The following is a 22649-nucleotide window of genomic DNA, read 5'->3' on the forward strand; positions in this document are numbered from 1 at the left end:
CCACTGCTAACAAAAAACGGTTGTATAGTTGTGTTTTGACGTTTTCTATTTTCATTTAGCTCGTTTACACCGTAACAGATCTGAACTCAGCATAGTCTATGTAGCCATCGTTGTTCTTATCAGCTTGTTTCAATGCGCCTTCAACTATTTCAGACAAATCTTCATCCTTGTACTGAAGCTGTACTACTTTCTCTTCGCCATTTGGTTCTGTGAAATTCATTAATATTTTATTATATACCAGCAGTGGCGTAGCTAGGTGAGGAAGGGCCCCGGTGCATAGAAAAAGAATAGGGCCCTCACCAACTCTTTCCCATCCCCCTTTAACTAATAATTACCCTTTAAAATTATATACACAAAATAAGAAATCTTGTGTGCAGGGTCGTGTTTTTCTAGCTTCAGAAGCTTAAAGTTTAGTTTAGAGGGCCCCCTGAACTCCGGAGCCCTGGTGCACTGCACCACCTGCCCTATGAGCTACGCCACTGTATACCAGCTGTGCCCGTTGTACGCGTTTGAATATAACAAAATAAATATTGTAGCCTTAGTTACTCCTTATTATATCAGTTATCTGCCAGTGAAAGTCCCCTCAAAATCGGTCCAGCCGTTCCAGAGATTAGCTGGAACAAACAGACAGACAGACAAACAAATATTTAGATATTATAATATATAGATATTGGATACAAAAAGACACTCCAATTTTATTATGCGTATAGATCACAATATTAGTTAACACAAATCAGTGGGAATTTACTGCTTGGTGGTATGCTTACAAGACTGTATACATCTATACTAATATTATAAAGAGAAAAACTTTGTTTGTTTATTTGTAATGAAAAATCTCAAAAACTACTAAACCGATTTTAAAAATTCTTTCACCGTTCGAAAGCTACATTATCCACGAGTAACATAGGCTATATTATATTTTCGAAAAAGTATACTCCCCCCTAAGATATTTGGGACTTTCGGCCACAAGGTGTAAAAAATCAACCAGAATCCATACTTCTATTTATTTAAGTTATTTTTTATTTTGTATCTTTATGGGTTATTTGGATTTGAGATACACAATCTTGCCACAAAGGCGAAATCTACGAGAACGAAGTCGCGGGCAGAAGCTAGTCATGTATGTAGTTGTCTTCAAGTTTGGATTAGCAAATGTACACGCACAAGGAACATAACATCTCAGTTTGATATAAGGAATTGTTGAAAACTATTACAGTAGGTAGGTACAGTGGTTATAACCATTCTTTATAGCTGAGTTTAATCACTACACAGTATAAAACAAAGTCGCTTACCACTGTCTGTATCTATGTATGCTTAGATCTTTAAAATTACACAACGAATTTTGATGCGTTCTGTTTCAATAGATAGATTGATTCTATCAGCATTAGATTATAATTTGTATCAGTATTGCACCCTTGCGATACTGCTGTATATATTTAAATAAAACTAGTTATAACGGATTTGAATCGCGTATTCGTGACCACGAACGCTGTAAAGTGCTCGAAATGTCGGGATGCCAAAAATAATTAATATACGCGATTCAAATCCGTTATAACTAGTTTTATTTAAATGTGGAATAATAGCGAAAATTTAAGACAACATTATGCTGTACATATAACAGATATAATGAGCAACAATCTTATAATTAACAAAGGAAGCTGTAATTCCTTACGAAAGCAAAACCGTACATAAAAATATATTCAATATAAAACTCACCCAAAACGATCCAGTCAAACGACCTCAAAGCACCCTTTAATGTAAAAGCATTCACGTCGTAAAACCGAGATGATCCAGTGGTTAGAACGCGTACATCTTAACTTATGATTACGGATTCAAACCCAAGCAAGCATCACAGCACTCACCTCATTTCCAAATGTGAATCTACTGATCCTCATTAGAGCAGCGTTGTGGAATCCTTCTCCTCAAAGAGAGAGAAGACTTAAACCAGTGGGAAATTTACAGGCTATTGTTGTTGTCAAAAAACTATAGTTCACTATCGAGAAATGATAATAGCAGTAATTCTAAAGTATCAATAATATCGTGCTTCAAAAGGTCGTAAAGCCATTGATTCTTCACTCGAACTTACACCGTCCCAACGGATTATAAGAACGAGTTTAATGTACACGCTTGTGAACTTTATGTCTCTTTCGTAACTATCTGGCCCCAGCCAAGTCTCGAGCAAAACGGGCACGGCCGTACCATCTTTTCTCGAAGCGATTCGCGGCTGTTTCGCCCCCCCCCCCCCCCCCCCCCTATATCTTCGACTTGGATAAAGCTAGGAATTTGGGTTTTCGGTGACTCATAGTAGGCATTAGAATAAGCTTAAGTTCGAAATTACATTGCCAAGTCACTATAATTATAATATAAAGAAAACTATTGATACAATTACTAAATGTTGATTTATAACTACAAAATAATTTGAATAGGACTTGGCTTCTATGAGATCTCAAAACTTTTTACAATTTAATGTTTTTGGTGGGATTGTCTATTCTCTGTTGAGAATGGCTCGTAATCAGTGGCGTAACTATCGTAAGGCCAGGTGGTGCTGTGCACCAGGGCCCCTGAGTTCAGGGGGCCCTCTAAACTAAACCTTACGCTTCTGAAGCTGGAAAATAACGATCCTGCGAACAAGATTTCTCATTTGGTGTCTATAATTTTAAAGGATAATTATTAGTTAAAGAGGTATGGGAAAGAGGAGGTGAGGGCCCGATTCTTTTTCTATGCACCGGGGCCCTTTCTCACTAAGCTAGAAAATAACGATCCTGCGCACAAGATTTCTTATTTGTTGTCAATAATTTTAAAATTATGAGTTAAAGTTCCCATCCCGGGAAGGAGGGGGTGAGGGCCTGATTCTTATTCTATGCACCGGGGCCCTTCCTTACCTAACTACGCCACTGCTCGTAATGCGTCCAGATATCATTATTTTTAAATTTATGTCGTTATAAATATAATCTTTGCATTTAAGATTGCCAAGCTATGCTAAAAACGTAGTCAAATATTGGTTTTGTTTCATGATCCATGATCCGAAGTAAATATCACTCAAAATAAAATTATATTTATTAATGTATAAATAGAAATGAAAAAGCTCCATTTTATTTTATAAATACAAAGTATCAAAAACTAAAATGCAATACAGAAATAAGTTATATAATAAAAACAAATCTCTACTGTTTACAATAAACTAATGAGCCAAAATACAAATCTTGTTATTGTGGCTCACTAACATTAACGCAACAAAATCACCATCGAGTATTTATTTAATTTATTCAATAATTAATTAAAATAACGCCTTATATTTATACAAACTATACCCCATAGAATTGTGAAATTAAGAATACTAAAAGCATTTTCCGATTGAACGGAAATTGCTTTAAATGTCGGTTACATTTCTGCACTGTTTGGTTAACATATATTTATAAAGTCGTATATGAAAGCCACGAATATATAACAAGATTGTATATGTTTATAATAAACTGAAATCAACTTAATTAGGATTTATTTTGTATTGTCAATCAAACCGTGCAAATAAATTTATAACTAATTCAACGTTTTCTATGTTGTCTTGCGTCTGGGTGTTTGTGGCACCGTCGTTACTTCTGATTTCCATAACACAAGTGCTTCAGCTACTCACATTGGGACCAGAGTAATGTATGTGATGTTGTCTCATATCTATTTATCTATCTATTTATCTATCTATTTATTTATTTACAATTTTCTCATCTACACTAATATTATAAAGAGGAAAACTTTGTTTGTTTGGTTGTAATGAATAGGCTCAAAAACTACTGGACCGATTTTATAAATTCTTTCACCATTCGAAAGCTAAATTAATCCCGCATAACATAGGCTAAATTTTATTTTGAAAAAAAATAGGGTTCCGTAAGATATTTTGGGTTTTTCGGACAAAAAAGGAAAAAATCTACCAAAAATGATTGATTTTTTGCGTATGATGCCTAAACTATAAAAGATAGAACTATAAAATGTTCTAACTCCGGTCCTTAGAGGGCATAATGGCCTCCGACCCTAAGAACCTCATCAGATTTGTGGCTGATGTTAGTCTGGCAGAGGTGTTGTGATCACGAATTTGAGGTTTATCACAATAGATCCAAGCGCCGGTTGCAGTAATTCTTCAAATGTGACCGTACCTCAGCAGTAGGGATATGAGAAGACTGATTATGAACCTTTATCTAAGCGGGCGAAGCCGCGGGCGACCGCTAGTATTTAATAAAAATAAAACGAATTTAAAATCAGAATATTATGAAAATAAGTTTATTATGCAAATGAAAAATTTTGATCGGACGAACATTTATTTATTATTCAATATATCTTCAATTGAAAAAGATTAAAAACATTTATACATTAAAATCACTTCAATTTCCCTTTTATCATACTTATTCTGTATTCTAAGTAATCTATGTATCCGTCGTTATTGAGGTCTGCGTGTGTTAAAGCCTTTTCTAAAACCGCTTCAATTTGTCCGTCTGTATAAGCTGTGCGATTAGCGTCAACTTGATCTGAAAAAATTAAAAAAATATATCGCTGTTGCAAAATAACCCTCCTACAAAATACGCTGTGTTTTTTTTCGATTGTAACACCGTTTAAATCGTCATTTCAATGTACGAACTGTAAAAATACTTCTGTTATTATTTCTATATATGGGCGATCCCACTTCTGAGATAAAGTCATCTAAGCTTATTTCAAATTAAAGTAGATTATTTTGTTATTGAAATATTTTACTATTATAATTATATTGAAAAAATATGTTAAGTGACCTCTTATTTATTTTCCGTTGCCATAGTTACATAGAGCTGATGGCCCAGTGGTTAGAACACCAACACAGGCAAGCACCACTATATATATGTGCTTAATTTGTGTTTATAATTCATCTCGTGCTCGGTTTCGTGAGGAAACCTGCATGTGCAATTTCATCGAAATTCTGCCACATGTGCATTCCACCAACCCGCATTGGAACAGCGTGGTGGAAAGTGTTCCAAACCCTCTCCTTAATGGAAGAGGAGGCCTTAGCCAAGCGGTGGGAAATTTACGGTCTGTTACTTTACTTTTACTTTATAGTTACATAATGAAAGTAATTATGTGACTATGGCCAGTTATAACTTATGAATTTGAAACTTATTAGTATATATTACATAGTATTAAATAAATACACCATAATATATAATATATATCTTGGATAATTAACCTTACATAAAGTTTACAAAGTTTACAAAATAAGCTATGCTATGTTCGTACATCGAAATTTCCATAAATTGAAATGAAAATTAAAACGGCACAGCAATCGAAAAATATGAAAAAAATTACATATGTAATTATTTTTATTATTAGTATTTGTGTTAATGTTTAAATATTAATGAAACTAATCGGTCATCATCCTGCCCTTATCCCAATTTTACTTGACGTCAGCGCAGCATGTCTTCTCCTTCCATACTTCTCTGTCAGACGTCATCTAACAAGTAACATTCTTCCTAACCGTATCTTCACACAAGCCATCCATCTTTTCATTGCTCATAAGAGGAGACAAGTCAGATAAACAACTTATTTTCGGCAAACAATATTGAAATCCTAAACTTTTATCTACTATGTATGTATGTATACACAATACATATATCAAACTAACATTTTTTTAGAATTTTGTCTATCTGTTTTGGCTAATCTCTGGCACGGGTGGTTAAATTTTTACGGGACTTTTACTCGCAGATAGCTGATGTAATAAGGAGTCGATAGCACACCTTGGGAATGAAACGATCGCCTCTTGGCTATTTCATCTCATATCAAATTGTTTATATAATATATGAGACAAACAAAAAAAAAACCCGCTGAGTTTCTTTCGCCGGTTCTTCTCAGGTCAGGGTATTTTCTTGTCCGAACCGGTGGTAGTGTTTCAATTGACCATCAATAAAAAAGTGTAATGCTTCTATTGCATAAAGTTATTTGAGTTTGAGTTTGAGTGAATTTTTCTAGAACAATAACTTATTTGTTTAATTGAATAATTGAAGTTATTTTGGATCATGATCGAAAATGTATACTAATACTTAACAGCTAAACAATATATAATATATATGACTTTGACGAAATTTTGTATGCAATACAATTGAATATGTAAATAGGGTACAATTTATAATCCACTCATTAGTATGATCATATATTTGATCACTTAAGCGCTCTTTTGCGTGATCATAACGGAAAATTCCACTGTAAGAAATATTCCCTTGTTACACTGGCTCACTCATCCTTCACTTTCAACAGTAGTCGTGAACACAACACTAGCTAATAGTATTGTTGTCATGAAATACAGGAGTCTGATTCTCATACGTTTCATTTTTGTTTTAATTGAATTAATGATTATAAAAAAATATGAAAAGATAGCGTTTTTGAAGAGTACTGCCCCACCGCTGTATACATCTAAACATATATAACTAAGCTATATGTTTGATCAACAAGAATTACTTATCTAAATATATAAATATAAAATTAACTTACCTCAGTCATATAAATGGGTTTTCTTCACAACACACGGTATTTAATGTGGTTTATTTATAGCAATAAAAATACCAGTTTTGAAAGGTTTTTTTATATATAATCACATCACATATAACAAATAACATAATTATGTTTTGGAGGGGAACAGTCCCGTTACGTAACGCATAACGGGACTGTAACGCCGGTCAGTTAGGCTTCTTTGTTTTACGCATATGACAGTTGTAAGCAGGCAGTTATGATGATAGTAATGTACAGAGTAACCTTCGTCAGTTTTCAAATTAATTCCTTTACCAAGTCTTAAGCTCTTAGTACCTTTTGAATCTAAACATCAAATCATTGCGACGCAATATATCATTCTCGATCGGTAAAGTAGATTATCGCTCGTACTGAGCACGCGAAAATAGATCTTAAGGTGACGAACCCTCTATTACCTCGACTGAACAAAATTCAAAAAGTATAATTTATAATCAATAAAAGATTTCATTAATAAACAAACTTTCCTTGCAATATCATATTAATATACATTAATAATAATCAAACCAATCAATCAATCAATTTTTCAATCAATCAATCAATTTTTTATCAAGTTAAAAAAAATCAATATTAAATAGATCATATATTAGTAACTAATATAGTTTAAGCTATCACTTAAGACCGGCGTCCCAAGTATACTTATATTTTTTATTTATTTTTCATTTTATCATAGCAATAAATAAACTTACAACTTTGCTATTAAAATACGACAGGCGTCAACTATTAAATAATAGTGCATATGTAATAAAGATTCTTATGCAGAACGGACAAATAATAATAAAGATAATAAATTAAAATTTTTTTTGCTTATCATAAGTTTATTTTAAAGTTTGCCAAATTGTGACTTGACATTTATAAAACAAATTAGATGCTGATTCTGAGAACCAAAATAATGTATGTTCTTTCCGTAACACGGAAAATTTCGTATTTTCAGTACTACGTTTACTACTGTCAATTTACCCATTAACTTTTTATTAACCCGTACCATAATCAGCTCAGTACTTCTGGATCTGCGGCATCGCGCAGCCAATCAACCAACAAAGCAGACAAAAACAACAAAAATTTAGCCTCGCCGCTAATGTCAGCTTCTATGATTTGGCGGGAAATAAAACAACCAATGACAGAGCTTCATTTATGACGCGTAATCGATAAGCTTTTTCATTAGTAGATGTACATTTATTTTAAATTGACTAAGACGTTACATTATAAAACTTAAGCAATCAAGAAAGCAATAAAACAACAAATCAATGTACAAATTTATTATTATCAACAACATTCCATACTTAGACGACACAACCTTGAAACCACAGACAAAACATAAAAAAAACATTTGACGATTAATCTTATCGAGTTTGACGTTATGTCAGCCATGTTTGAAATGTCAGAATGAACGCCATTTTGTGACAAAACTTAAATCGAGTATTGTATGACAACAGACATCGCCAAATGATTTCTAAACATACAATGCGTGTCCATGATTATAACATTCACAACATAATAATATATATACATATATATATGTGCAGGCATGTAGTAAAATCGATCAACCGAAAAATTTAAAAGAAAAATCTGTCTTAATTTAAACTGACACAATATTTCTAATCAACATTTTCCCTCTCGCTTCCGCGCACCGTGAAGATGATATCGTAGAAAGGGACGAAAGTATGTAATACACGTTTCAAAATGACAATGTCAAAACTGATAGATACACGTTAAATCTACTTGGAAATAGATTTCTGGTCTTCATTATTGTTAAGGGAATTAGACCCTTATGACATTACCAATAGTATAGTTAACATAGATATAATTGCACGGACTATGTTTATTTACATTTTTTACATAGATTCGGTTAATCGAAGTTAACATATATATATCTTCCATACGACAATGGGCAGTTATTACTTATATAGAATAAAAATGCAAGTATTTAAATATTATATATTCACTTTTCTATTGAATATTTTTTTTTAAATATTTATATCAAGAAAAAATATTGAAGTCTTAAACAGTTATAAAATTATTTACATATATTCTTTTAGATATATTACAAATATTTTGTGGCACTAGTTGGAATAAAACATAGTCGTGAATAGTTGAAATAATTATTGAAAACTAATTTAAAAAAAAAATTAAGGCAGAGATTCCTAATAATACGAAATTGAAAAAAAAAATCAAAAGGAAAATTCGAATAGATGAGAGAAAATAAAGATAAAATTAAAAAGAAGAAAAAAATCTCACAGACTAAATAAATACTAAACAATATTCGATCAAAAAGTTTGGAAGCACATCCGAACAAAATATACAACTAATAAAAAAAAAATAAGTCTTAACATTATCCGAGTCCGTAACTAACGATTTTTATGTATGGCAATACTGATTTTACAGATACAAAACTTCAAAGATTATTTTGACACACCATTCAAACCGTCTTTTCAAATTTTCTTCTCCATCCTATGTGACATTGAGCATAAAACTAATAGTCCAAGAATTTTAGCACCAAAAATCTGTCCGCTCAACATAAAATCCTTCTATGTGATTTTTTAACTGGATTATGTGCCCCCCAAGTATAAAACCGAGTTTCTGTCGCCCGAAGAGAGCGGTAGCCGCCATCTTGGAAAACATTTTTTTGCATATATCTCGGAAACGGTAAGTTATACGTAAAAAACTGAAGAGATCTTTTTGGTAGAGAACAAAATTTCCCATCTTTTTTATACCAAACTTTTCACCCTATTGTTGATATTGTCGATTTATTTAAGTAAAAAAAAAACATTTTATTTTGTTTTTGTAATGTAACTCCAATCGAAAAATCTGGTAGAAGGATTTTATGCAGAGCGGATATCTAAAAATCTTGGACTATAAGTAGTGTATTGAAATTAAAACTTTAACGTTTGATAGATGCCACAGACTATACCACAATTGATTGATATTCGATTTAAAAGTTGTTTTACTCTATTATAAACATGTGAGGACGAAAAGCAAATAAACAGCTAATCTGACAGCTAATCGACGCGATGTCATTGGTCAAGAGTTTGATTAGTCTGTGACGTTCGCTGTGGATTGGCGTTTGAACGTTGACGATACTGTTATCAATTTTCGAAAGTGAAATTAAAGTGTATATAAGTAGTAAAGTGTAATAGTGTTGTATTATAAATGGAGATATATTAATCGTAAGCTCTTAGTAGTGCACGATATCGTAAATCTAAGATTTGTTTACCGTCCTACTTCCATTGGAAAAAGTTATAAATTAAATCGATATAAAAACCGGGTAAAATGTAATTTATTACACAATGAAATACCTAAAAATTAAAGTTATTTCTTATAATAAATGGAATGCTTGATCGATCTTATTAAATATTTATTAATTGATATTAATATTTGAATAAACAGCTCAAACAAACTCATATCTGCGCCGTATAATATCATCGTCAAATTCAATAAAACCGATCACTGCCGATTTACACAACCAATAGAAACAGCTCCCTATCGCGCCATTCGACGCTATTCGTCGCTATAGATTCCCGCGTCAGTTCGACCCGAGACAGCGAGTGCGTGTAAAGCGACGCGTCGAATTGACGAATATATTAGGTCGTATGATATTACAAGTTACTACGTTTGTGTAAAGATCATATTCACATAAGAAATAGATATTGACAATTTGTAGCGTACTTAATTCGGATGCGATCGGTTTTACGAATTTTGCCGATGCGACATCTAAGTCGTGTCGTACTATACTACCAAGTTGTTTAGGTAGGTTTACGTTTAATACAGTTCGGTAAATTGCCTATTCATAAAAGGTCGTAAAAGCCTACGTGAATAAAGTATAATAAAATGAGAGATTGGTCAAAGTTATAATTCGATATTTTAAGCTTTTTTTACAACGAAGATCTTAGATCATATCTCCATTTCTTTCACTTTCTCATTGTCTCTCTCTAAAATACAACATAATTGAAACTTATATATTGTTATTGATTTAATTCACACGGGATTTTTAATTATAATTTTGTCGTTGTCACAAGAAACTTTGTTCCAACCGGTTTCCACGATAAAATCTTGTTATTTTAACATAAATATACATATTTAAAACAACAATAATATATGTAAACATACATATATGTGTGTCCGTTAAACGTAATACATTCGCCTTTGTATCGAAAAAAAAAACAAATCAATGTTGCCATACACCAAAAAACCCACTTTCAAAAACGCGGGAAATTAATTATTCTCCTTATTCTGATTCTTCTGTTGCGCCCTAATGAATTCCGGATAATCTATAAAACCATCGCGGTTATGATCGTCCATATTTAATATAGGATCTATTAAATTTATTAATTCGTCATCTTTAAATATTTTCTCCCCTACTGGTGGGGCGCCCTGTTGCTGTTGCTGTTGCTGATTCTGATTATGACCTTGCTCTGATGAATGACAGCGGCACATAGAAATGAAATGATATATCATGGTATACATAACATTATGAACACATAAAAAAAAACAAATCAACTCCACCCAAGCACTTATAAAAAAAAATCAAAGATAATTAATGCATTTTGAAGTCCCTTGATAGCAGCGAATATCTTAAACTAATAAATAAAAAAAAAAAAAACCAAAAATAATCACAGTAATCGAAACTGTGTTTTGTTATAAATTGAATCCCATTTAACTGTATAATTAATTGTTTTGTCACACAAGTAATGAAATTATTGATTATGAAAAAAATTTTATTTTGACAGTGTTTCAATAACTTTGACAACTATATTAGTATTGCTAGTGCTAAAATAAATATTTTTTAAAGTATATTTTGTAAGATAAAACTTTCAATTCACCCCAAAAATTTAATTATATTTTCAAGATATTATTAAATATAAAATATCAAACATAAAACCACCCAAGCAAAAACACACAGAAGACAAAACAATCAACTATACTCAATGTCATTTTGACAGAAAATTTGGCGCCAATTTTTTTTTTTTTAATTGATAAAGGTATCAACTCACCGTGCCAATGTATTAAACTTTTTATCAGCTCACATCCGTCCAATTTGTTATTGTTATCAGCGTCATGCATTTTGAAATAATGAAACTGTAATTCCTGTTCGGTCATCTTCGACGTGTCGATTGGTACTTCCATATGCTCCTGAATGTGTCTGAAATTTATCGAATAGAAAGAGATAGAGATATAGAGATCACGTGATGTCAGACAGAGACAGCAGAATCACAAATAAATTCATTGTACTGTATTGTCGTGTTCTAGTTTGAAAATTCAGATTAAATTATATTAATTCAGAAAAAAGGTGCCGTTTCATAAATTCCAATCGTTTATAAAAATACATAGGTATAAAACGCGTATTATTCTATACAAGATTTTGTAGATGATAAAAAAGCGTGGAATTATTACATGTTGACTTCCAGGCAGGATATATTAATTTAAATAATTGCATTATTTAAACTACCACCAACATTACTTTGTATTATTTAAATGTTGAAAAAGAATAACAACTGAGTTTCTTGCCGGTTCTTCTCGGTGGAATCTACTTTCCGAACTTTACTTAACTTTACTACCGGTGGTAGCTTCACTTAATTGTAAAATGACTATTCAAAAAGTGCTTGTAAAAGCCTACTTGATTGGATTTGTACTGTAGATAGTCCTGGACACCGGTAAGTCCCACATACAACCCCATCCAGAAAAGGTTATACAAACAAATGCTTGTAGCGACCACCCGATATATTTACATTATTTAAAAACTAGCCACCCGGCACGGCTTCGCACGGGTGCAATGCTGCTACTAAATATACTGCAGGATTTTTTTCTTCTACAATATAGTATTGTACATATAAGGAATGGTCAAAACTTATATATATCTACTTATACCATTTTGGAAGTATTCCTTTGATTATTTCTCAATTTTAAATTAAACATCGCAAATAAGGTTATTATTATATAGCATAAGACGGTTTGTGGCATGCACTATAAACCTACGTGGTTTTTAGCATGTCAAATATGATGTAAAAAAAAAAATTACTCCTTAACTGATATAAGTTATCTGCCACATGTATTATATTACAAAAACCTTCCTCTCGAATCTTTTTTTAAGGTGTAGGTAGGCGGACGAGCATATGGGCAAGTGGTTACCATCGCCTATAGATAATGAGGCTTCGAGAAATATTAACTATTCCTTACATCGTCAATGCCACCAACCTTGGGAACTAAGATGTTATGTCCCTTGTGCCTGTAGTCACATTGGCTCACTCACCCTTCAAACCGGAACACAAAAATACTGAGTACTGTTATTTGGCGGTAGAATAACTGATGAGTGGGTGGTACTTACCCAGACGAGCTTGTACGAAGCCCTACTACCAAGAAAATCTATTAAAAAAACCGCATCAAAATCTACTGCGTAATTTCAAAGATCTGAGCATACATAGATACAGACAGCGGTGAGCGACTTTGTTTTATACTGTGTAATGATCATGTATTACTTACTCTCTTTCTTGAGCGATGTTCGCCGCGTTGAGGAGTTGTGGATCTGAAAAGATTACATCATTAAATAAACTGTGTATAAACTCAGATGAAAAATATGTTTTAGGAAGCTTAAATTATCCTGAATCAATGGCGGTTTTACAAATTTTCCGCTAGTAGGCTATTCAGTTTTTGCCTAATAACTTTTGAAATTCAATACGTAAGTTTAGTTCGCAATCATATTATTAAATTTATTCTGAAATTGCAACTTTATGATTTGTGTTCTATAGTCCTCGTTACATCGGCTTTTCCGTTACTAGTATGATTATAAACTAGGTGATATTTCTGACAATTACTAGATTGTTTTTGCAATTCTCTATGTAGTGACAAGTATATGGATTACGGACGTAATGTGTATACTGTATACATATAATTATAAGGTTTTTTATTTACCGCTCATATAAATCTGCCACTCTAGGCTCATTTTTGCGTATTTGTAAAACCAAAAAAATAAACAATGATCTCAATAAAAATATTACAATTAATCTACTGATTGGTCCTTGCGTGGTACTCATTAATGTTATGTATCAATAGACCTTCATAATAGCCTGTAAATTTCCCACTGCTGGGCTAAGGCCTTGCTCTCCCTTTTGAGGAGACTGTTAAAAGCATGTAAAACGATCAAAAACACGTGCAAGCAAAGCAGCTGTCAACAATTAAGTGAACATTCAAAATGGCCGAGCTTGTCCGCATAAGTGAGCCAGCCAGTGATCATAAAGCCACAAAAAGATCGAAATTCGAATATACGTAACCCGCGAAAATACAAAATTCGCGATACTTTACTTTTTTTTTACTTTAAAAAAAAAAAATTTATTCCGTGTATTCCGACACTTTATTATTAATTATTCAATGCTTAGATTGAAGATCACGCATGAGAAATGTGTCTTATTTCGTCTTGGAATATTAATATTCCTGGCTTTTATCTACTATAATATGCATGTATTATGAATACATTATAAATTGCCGTTTCATAAATTGAAATCATTTGTAAAAAACACATCAGTAAAGAAGGCATATTATTCAATAGATTTTACAGATGATAAAAAAGCATGGAATTAATATCTGTTGACTTCCAGGCAGGATACATTACATACATAATTGTTTTAACTAACATGACTGTATTTTAAATATTGAAAAAGAGTAATTACTGATCTTGGCGGTTCTTCTCGGTGACATCTACTTTCCGAACCCATGGTTGCATCCCTTGACATAATTACTAAATGACGATTCAAAAGTGCTCGCTAAAGCCTATTTGAATAAAATATATTTTGATTTGATTCAGTATAAACCTTCCTCTCGAACCACTCCGTGAAATGTTGAAAACCGCATCAAAATGCCTCGCGTAGTTTAAAAGATCCATGCGTACAGAGCAGAAACAGACGATGTTTTACGTACCACCATGCCCATGTCCGTGGGAATTCTGTACTGGCATCTGTTGTACGGGCACCTGTTGCTGATACTGCTGTTGAGGTGGAGGCTGGTACTGTTGTTGAGGTGGAGGCTGTTGGTATTGTTGCTGTTGGGGTGGGGGTGGCTGGAAAGGAACGATTCGCTATACTAATATAAATATAAGTTTTCCTTCGAAATGGCAAAGTGGTTCACACGCAAGCACCGCTGATTCATGTGCTTAATTTGTATTTATAATTCATCTCGTGCTCAGCGGTGGAGGAAAACATCGTGACGAAACCTTAATGTGACAAATTTCATAGAAATTCTGCCACATATGTATTTCACCAACCCGCATTGGAACGTGGTGGAGTATGTTCGAAACCTTCTCCTCAAAGGGAGAGGAGGCCTTTAGCCCAGCAGTGGGAATTTATAGGCTGTTGTTGTTGTTGTTGTTGTTGTATAAGTTTTCCTGAAGATTAAAACGATTGGTAATTTCTTTTTCTTGATTACTTTATTATTGAGAAAGGCTTAAGGACGATACTAGTTGTCACATGCGGCTACGCTTGCGTTTCATGCGTTTTTCATCAGTAAAAAGTAATCTCTAGTAAATTCCGACTACAAGATGACAACAGCCAATTAAATAACATTTGAAATCGAATCGACGCGACATAATTGGTCGAATAATCTAATCTAAAGACAGACAGACAGAAAGCGACTTTGTTCTATTCTATGTAGTGAATAATCTTACCTGTTGTTGCATCTGAGGAGGCGGCGCTTGTTGATAGTTCTAGAACATCAAATTATCAGATATTAATATTTTATCTGTGATTAAAGGATTAATAATGATATTGGTAATTCCAAGGTGAGAAACCTCTTGGAATGGAATTTTACGCGGCGAGCAGTTGAAACTAGCTGAAATAGGCTATTTGACAATGCGAAAAATAAATTGTGAATTATTGTAATCAGTGTATATTATTAGTTTAAAAATGGCTATTTACTAACGAAACATAAAAATAATACTTAATTTATTCAAAAATCAATAAATAAAAATGCAAATTTTCAAACGTTCGCCACGTGACACAAAACGCTCCTGATTGGCCGGGCTTATGATCAAGTCACTTTCTTGTAAACCTTACTTTTACAGGGTTCCTTAACATCTACTAAATAATATAAAATGGATTTTAAAAACCAGTCAAATAGCCTATTGTCACATTAAGAAAACACGTCGTACTAACAATCCCCCCTTCCACGCCATCCTTTTCTTTCCCTCTCACTCTTTAATATAACGCTATTAAAACTTAACTTTTGTCATTTAATAATTGTAAAACATTGTTACTTAATTTAATTGCATCTGTTATTTGATACATAATCATCATGTCATCGCGTTTTAAGCAGTTTCTATTATGCTATAGGTTTACAGACGAGCATATGGGTCACCTGATGTAAGTGGTCACCGCCACCCATAGACAATGACGCTGTTAGAAATATTAACTATTCTTTACATCGCCAATACGCCACCAACCTTGGGAACTAAGATGTTATGTCCCTTGTGCCTGTAGTTTTACACTGACTCACCCTTCAAACCGGAATACAACAATACTGAGTACTGTTATTTGGCGGAAGAATAACAAATGAGTGGGTGGTACCTACTCAGACGGGCAAGCATAAAGCCCTACCACCAAGAGAATCACTCTTTAATATAACATTATTAAAACTTATCTTTTGTCATTTAATAAATGACAAATGTTGATTTATTTCATTGTATCCGTCATTTAATATATAATTTTGTTCCAAATGGATGTAGAGAACATATATTTTTTAAAGAAAACATTAACAGATTAAAAATATACACATACATAGATGAAAAAATTGTATTGCAATGACTGAACTAATACATATGGGCCGTATACCATATAAATATAAAATAATATTGGACAACATCACATACATTACTCTGATCCCAATATGAGTAGCTAACGCACTTGTGTTGTGGAAGATCAGAAGTAACGACGGCACAAACACCCAGACCCGAGACGACATAGAAAACGAATGAACTTTTTCTACATCATGATGTTTTATTTCATAAATGTTATAGTAGAATTTTTAAAGGAATAAACTACATCGACCATAACAAGAGTTATCATATTATTGTTATTAATTAATTATAATACAATCTATACATATAACAAAAATTGGAGTGTCTGTTTGTAATATTAACATAGCCCTTTTTTACTCAATGCATATGTATGTATATACAGTACATATACCTACCAAAATAACATATTTTTAAATTTTCGTCTGTCTGTCTGTCTGTCCAGCTAATCACTGAACGGCTGATTTTGACAGGACTTTCACTGGCAGATAACTGATATCATAAGGTCTATTCTAGCCTATTTTAGGCTACAATTTTTTTTTTTTTTGTTAAATTCAAACGCATTTGTGGTTGTGGGCACAGCGAGTTAAAAATTAAGAAATTATCATGTATACATTCCATATGCTTAACTGTAATACTACATTCAGTAGCTATATAGTAGTTTCATACACTGCCTGACTAAATAACATAATAATTTCCATGCCTTAATATAATTCCTTGCATTCATAGTATCTAGTTTATATTTTAACATATGGAAATACTATTTTTGTTTATATTAAACAAATTAAATTAATATATCTTTCTGACTAATTTAAATGTTCTGATATTCATATAATAGTTGTAAAGCCTTAAACAGGTTTCAACTAGATTAGTGTTTTAATTGTTTAAGCCTTTTCCTCTTTTTTCATTAATATCATACATTCATAAAATATGTTCTAAATCAATTTGCATAAATGAATAATTGATCATTTAATATTATACAAATGTCAGTAATGATTTAAAAAATAAAAAAGGTTCTTTATTGTGTCATGACACAAATAAAACAGCCTTGTAAAAAAAATTAAAAGGGTTATTTATCATGTTATAACTGAAGTCAATAACTCTTAAATTAAATAATATGATAAATTACCTGGTAATTCTGTGGGGGTACCCCGGGCGCAACTTTCTGCTGATACTGTTGCGAAATCGTACATTGTAAAAACCCAGCTAATATTAACAGACGAAGCATTTTGGCACCTGTAATTAACACGAAAAGCACTTGACACGTATTCCACACATAGAACAAATTTTTAACACAACTTTATAATAGTTTGAGAATTTTATTTTTTTAATTTTAGGTTCTTTAATGGTCAACGGTTTAATAGCATAACGAATAGTATAGAAAATTAGTTTACCTTTAGCTACGTGGTCATGCGGTCTCGATAAATTACCTTATCGAATCTAATGATAAAATTATTATAAGCTATTCGTTTTGCGGACGTTTTCAAAAAACAAGTTGGGATATCACACGTCACGATAACATGTCAGAGTTGACTTTTACTATTTACGTTCCGTTTTACATGCTAACGCTAAACGATACGAAAAAGGTTTTACTAAAACTTTTTATTTCATTGTCCTTGGATAAAAGTTATATTTTATTTTATTACATCAATATTCATGTTTATTTTTCAAATTCGTTTATCAAAACTATTGACTTATTATAATGAAGTATTAAATATAGATGGCGTTGCTGGAGTTAGTGTGTGAAATTTGAAAGGACGCGTCACTTGATAGAGTAAAACGGATTTAGAGAAAGTTAGACTACCTTCAAAATACTGTAATAATTAAGAGCAAAACTTTCATTCATAAATGAGTGCCTAAGTGTAAATCTATACTAATATAATAAATGTGAAAGTAACTCTTTCTCTATGTTGCACTTTCACGACTAAACTAATGAACCGAATTTGGTTAGGGCCATGAAATTTGGTAAGCAGGGTTGATTTACTGTATAGATTTCGACTAATGAAGGGCTTTTGCCGAAATATATATTTTTTGTCACTCTTTAATAGGAAAATCAACGTATTGACGTACTTTTTTTAACCAAGTGCTAATGTGCCGTTATAAAAATTAAAAATTCTTCTAGAAATACATAAATCGTGTTAATTGAGTTATTACCATCGATACCTAATAAGAAAAGATACACGAGCAAGTCTGGCCATATTCAAGATGGGCAGATGAGCTAACGACAGTGGCTGGCTAGAAATGGATGGTTGCTACCAGGGATAGAGAAATATGGAATTCCTTGGAGGAGGCTTTTACCCATAGGGGGTCAATATTAATTATTGAGCATTTCGGGTGCTATTGTATTGTTTTGTGGACATCAGATTGTTATTTTTTTTATATTTGGTTAATCTGCATGTTATGTAATATATATATTTTGTAGAATTTTTGAATTAAAACTTTGTGTGGAATTAAATAAATCCGTAATAATAATTATTATTATTATATCATCAACTGGAGTCATTCCTCATTTACTGTTTTACAGCTTACAAGCACTTGGTATACACAAACTCACTTTTATTTTATTACAGAAATCAGTCGTTCTCATTACATCTAGGACTGTGCGGAAAATTTTTATCAAGTGATTAGTTAGTCCGTTTTTGTTACGATAAAATCACGCTAAAACGGAAAATAAAACCTCGTTAAAACGAGAGCACGGAAAAATTTAAAACAATAATTAATAATAATAATAAAGTACCTAATGTTGTTGCTCAAATTCAAGTATTTAATTCTAAAATCATTTTAAGATGTTGAAGTACACTTGGGTCATCGTAGGTTAATAATAATAATAAATATGAGACAACATCACACACATTACTCTGATCCCAATGTAAGTAGCTAACGCACTTGTGTTATGGAAATCAGAAGTAACGACGGTACCACAAACACCCAGACCCGAGACAACATAGACAACTAATGGTAATCTACATCGACTCGGCCGGACGAACCCGGGACCTCAGAGTGGCGTACCCATGAAAATCGGTGTACACACCACTCGACCATGGAGGTCGTCGCAGGCTTAAAACATCATCACGCTCAATTTTATATTGTCTAAAGAACGTGCCGTATTTTGGTAAATAAAATTCCTTATTATTCTTACACCAGAAAACTCGACACATTCATAAATCATATAACGTGTTAAAAGCGCTGTGATTGTCAAATATATACCTATGGCTTTGTAGTTGTGCCAACAGGGCACAGAGTATTTCGCCAATGTCACGTAGAATGGAGACGACACGAAAGTGTTACAGAGTAGAGCCCATTACACAATGAAAAAATTAGCTATAAGAGATAAGGAATAAGGAACAAGAAATAAGGAATAGCGGAATCCAGCGATGGCATTACCGTTAATCAATTCATAATTCAAAAATAAGGAATAATAAATAAGAACAAAATTTCCGTCGCGGTGGGAATCAAAAATCAAAATCAAAGTATACTTTATTCAAGTGGGCTTTTACAAGCACTTTTGAATCGTCATTTAACAATGAAGTGAAGCTACCACCGGTTCGGGAAGTAGATTTTACCGAGAAGAACCGGCAAGAAACTCAGTAGTTAGTCTTTTCCAACATTTAAAAAAAAACAGTCATGTTAGTTAATACAATTATTTAAATTAATACATCCTGCCTGGAAGTCAACAGGTATTAATTTGACGCTTTTTTATCATCTACAAAATCTTGTATCGAATAATACGCCTTTTTTACCAATGTATTTTTTATAAACGATTTGAATTTACGAGACGGCAAAGTTAAAAATTTGTTTCTTATTTTAGGTTATGGCTGGTACGTCTCGAAAGCCGAGACTGAGAATAGAATATACTGACTACTGAGAAGAAAGATTCGCTGGGTTGACGGAGCCGCGTGAACATAGCCACCAGGGCCGTATTTAGGGGAGGGCAACCGGGGCAACTGCCCTGGGGCCTCCACATAAGTGGGGGCCACAGTTTTCAGCAAGTTAACAAATACCGAGATATAGTCAAATTATAATAATATTATTATTTAATATTTTAAAAGTTACCGATACAAGTAAATAAATCATAGCTTACTGATTGAAATAAAAAAGTAATTAATTCATGATAATATAATTATTAGGTTGTTCACGCTTCTGTTTGTCTAGGGCCCCCACTGATTTGTGGCCCGGGGGCCTCCAGACCTTTAAATCCGGCTCTGATAGCCACTAGCCAGACTAGCCGCAATATTGCAGAGAGTGATCTGGTTATGACATCTCACTATGTCATAGCCAGACGACCTCCGTGGTCGAGTGGTGTGTACACCGGTTTTCATGGGTACGCCACTCTGAGGTCCCGGGTTCGATTCCCGGCCGATTCGATGTAGATTACCATTAGTTTTCTATGTTGTCTTGGGTCTGGGTTTTTGTGGTACCGTCGTTACTTCTGATTTCCATAACACAAGTGCTTCAGCTACTTACATTGGGATCAGAGTAATGTATGTGATGTTGTCTCATATTTATTATTTATTTTTATATCACTCGGCGCATCGAGTATATACGATAACGACTGAGGGACTCGCGGATCAGAAAAATAGATCTACTTAATCATCGCGTTTTTGTGATAAAGCTATTATTTCGCAAATTATTTTAACCCTACGCCTTTCCCAAATGATTCCCCGTTGATTTGGGCGAAAAAAAAATTTAATTTCCAATAATTTTCTGCTAACTACCGAACCTATTTTCATTTGTTATTAACAAAATATTATATAATGTCATAAATTATAATAATAATGGCATTAAATTGCGTAAATAATTTCCTAAATATAACAACAATAGAACATAATCATTGTTACATTTATCTTCTAACTATACCGAACTCAGTTACTAGATTATTTTTCCAACCCGCTATGTAGTGACGAGTATACGGATTACGGACGTAATGTGCATACATATAATTATAAGTTTTTTTTTTATTTCTGTAAGATAATAACAAATTTGGGCTAAATTTGTCGCCCCTCTAAATTTGCCGCCCTAGGCTCCAGCTTACTTAGCCTATTGGTAAATCCGCCACTGTATAAAGGGCTATTCCTTTATTAGGTAAGACTATTTTCACTACTTTTTGATACCCTCGCCCCTATGATAAGAAAAATAAGTACAGCCCGAACTCTTCCCCTCTATATAATATTTATTACTTAATAATTTAATGAAAAAAAAAAACACGCATGGTTCATTTCAGTAAGTAACAATTTTTTGAAATATTTATTTATAATATTTGAAGGTTCTAAAGGTACGCATCCGAGCGTACCTCGGCAGTCACGCGGTTTCGCGCTCTTTTTAAAATAATTTTAAATTTGCGCATTCTTTGACCCCTAAAAGAAAAAAAACGTCTTACTTAAAAAATGAATAGCCTATTTAACATGTGTCAAATGTTTTAAAGACATTTTAATTACTTAATAATAAATAAAAATTTTAACAAAATGAAAAACCGACTTCAAATAAAACACTATTTTAAAACAAATGAATATCCACTAAAAAGTAGTAAAAATAATTGCGTATTCAACACATTTTTTCGAGTCCTCCTAGTCCTAAGTAAAATGAAAAGTATTAGACTACTCAAAAGTCGATTTACGATTATATAATGCAGTTATAGTTATTGCTATATTTGGAGCCGGTGTCAGCCAAGAAAACCATACCTTATATCTATCAATAAACAAACCATACAGGAAGCACTAGCTTTCAACCAAAATTAAATTATCAAAATGGTCCACCCAGTGAAAGCTTATAAGGTAACAAGCTTAAAAAAAGATTGATTACCTCCTCCTTTTTGAAATTGTTTGAAAAATAAAACACAGTACTGGACAAATAGTTTATTTCTTTCTACGAACACAATTTTTACTTCTACATACTATTCTGTAACAAGAAACTCGTATCTCATCGAAATACGAACGTGAAATGTCAAATATGACACACGTGTCATAATGGCGTATCACCGTACATCAGTTAAACATAACATGGGTATGATACTACATGATTTCTTACAGAAACCCACTGCAGCGCTTAGAGTAAGAAAACCTTTATCAAGTCATAAACCTTTAGTACCTTTTGAAACTAAAGCACTAAACTCACAACTGCGTATAAAATTACTCGTAAACCCACATAGTATGATAACTTGGTTCAAAATAGTGTAACATCTTTGGACGACGTCTAGTTTTATATCAAAATGAGACCTTTTAATGGCAAATACATAAGTCATTCCATATTTAAATTAGATTAGATATTTTCTACTGAATTGTCAAAATATGTCAGTCAGTATAAATAATTCTCGATCGGTAAGCAGATTATCGCTCACACTGAGCACACG

General features: G+C 32.7%; 1 protein-coding gene across 3 annotated transcripts; it reads right to left on the reverse strand.

Annotated features, from left to right (window-relative positions):
* Window positions 1–48: 48 nt before the first annotated feature.
* Window positions 49–17849, reverse strand: LOC124542254 (multiple coagulation factor deficiency protein 2 homolog). Of its 3 annotated transcripts, none has more exons than XM_047120211.1 (7): window positions 17698–17849; window positions 17433–17539; window positions 15179–15217; window positions 14437–14575; window positions 13006–13048; window positions 11520–11668; window positions 49–207 (listed from the first exon to the last, which is right to left on the reverse strand). In XM_047120211.1, exons 2-7 carry the CDS (start codon window positions 17529–17531, stop codon window positions 65–67), a joined length of 612 nt encoding a protein of 203 aa, XP_046976167.1. In that variant the 5' UTR covers window positions 17532–17539; window positions 17698–17849; the 3' UTR covers window positions 49–64. The 3 variants fall into 3 exon arrangements, with proteins under 3 accessions (XP_046976167.1, XP_046976166.1, XP_046976165.1); XM_047120210.1 differs by lacking the exon at window positions 49–207 and adding an exon at window positions 4251–4511; XM_047120209.1 differs by lacking the exon at window positions 49–207 and adding an exon at window positions 10730–10940.
* Between the last annotated feature and the right edge of the window lie 4800 nt (window positions 17850–22649).

This window comes from Vanessa cardui, chromosome 30 (assembly GCF_905220365.1).
Source record: "Vanessa cardui chromosome 30, ilVanCard2.1, whole genome shotgun sequence".
NCBI classification, from domain to species: domain Eukaryota; kingdom Metazoa; phylum Arthropoda; class Insecta; order Lepidoptera; family Nymphalidae; genus Vanessa; species Vanessa cardui.

Excerpts from the sequence above, each read along its gene's own strand:
- LOC124542254 (XM_047120209.1), bottom strand. The coding sequence starts at position 17,531 with ATGCTTCGTCTGTTAATATTAGCTGGGTTTTTACAATGTACGATTTCG. Across the intron at positions 15,218-17,432 it reads TACCCCCACAGAATTACCAG|AACTATCAACAAGCGCCGCC; the intron begins GTAATTTATCAT and ends TTGATGTTCTAG. Across the intron at positions 10,941-11,519 it reads AAGTTTAATACATTGGCACG|AGCAAGGTCATAATCAGAAT; the intron begins GTGAGTTGATAC and ends GTCATTCATCAG.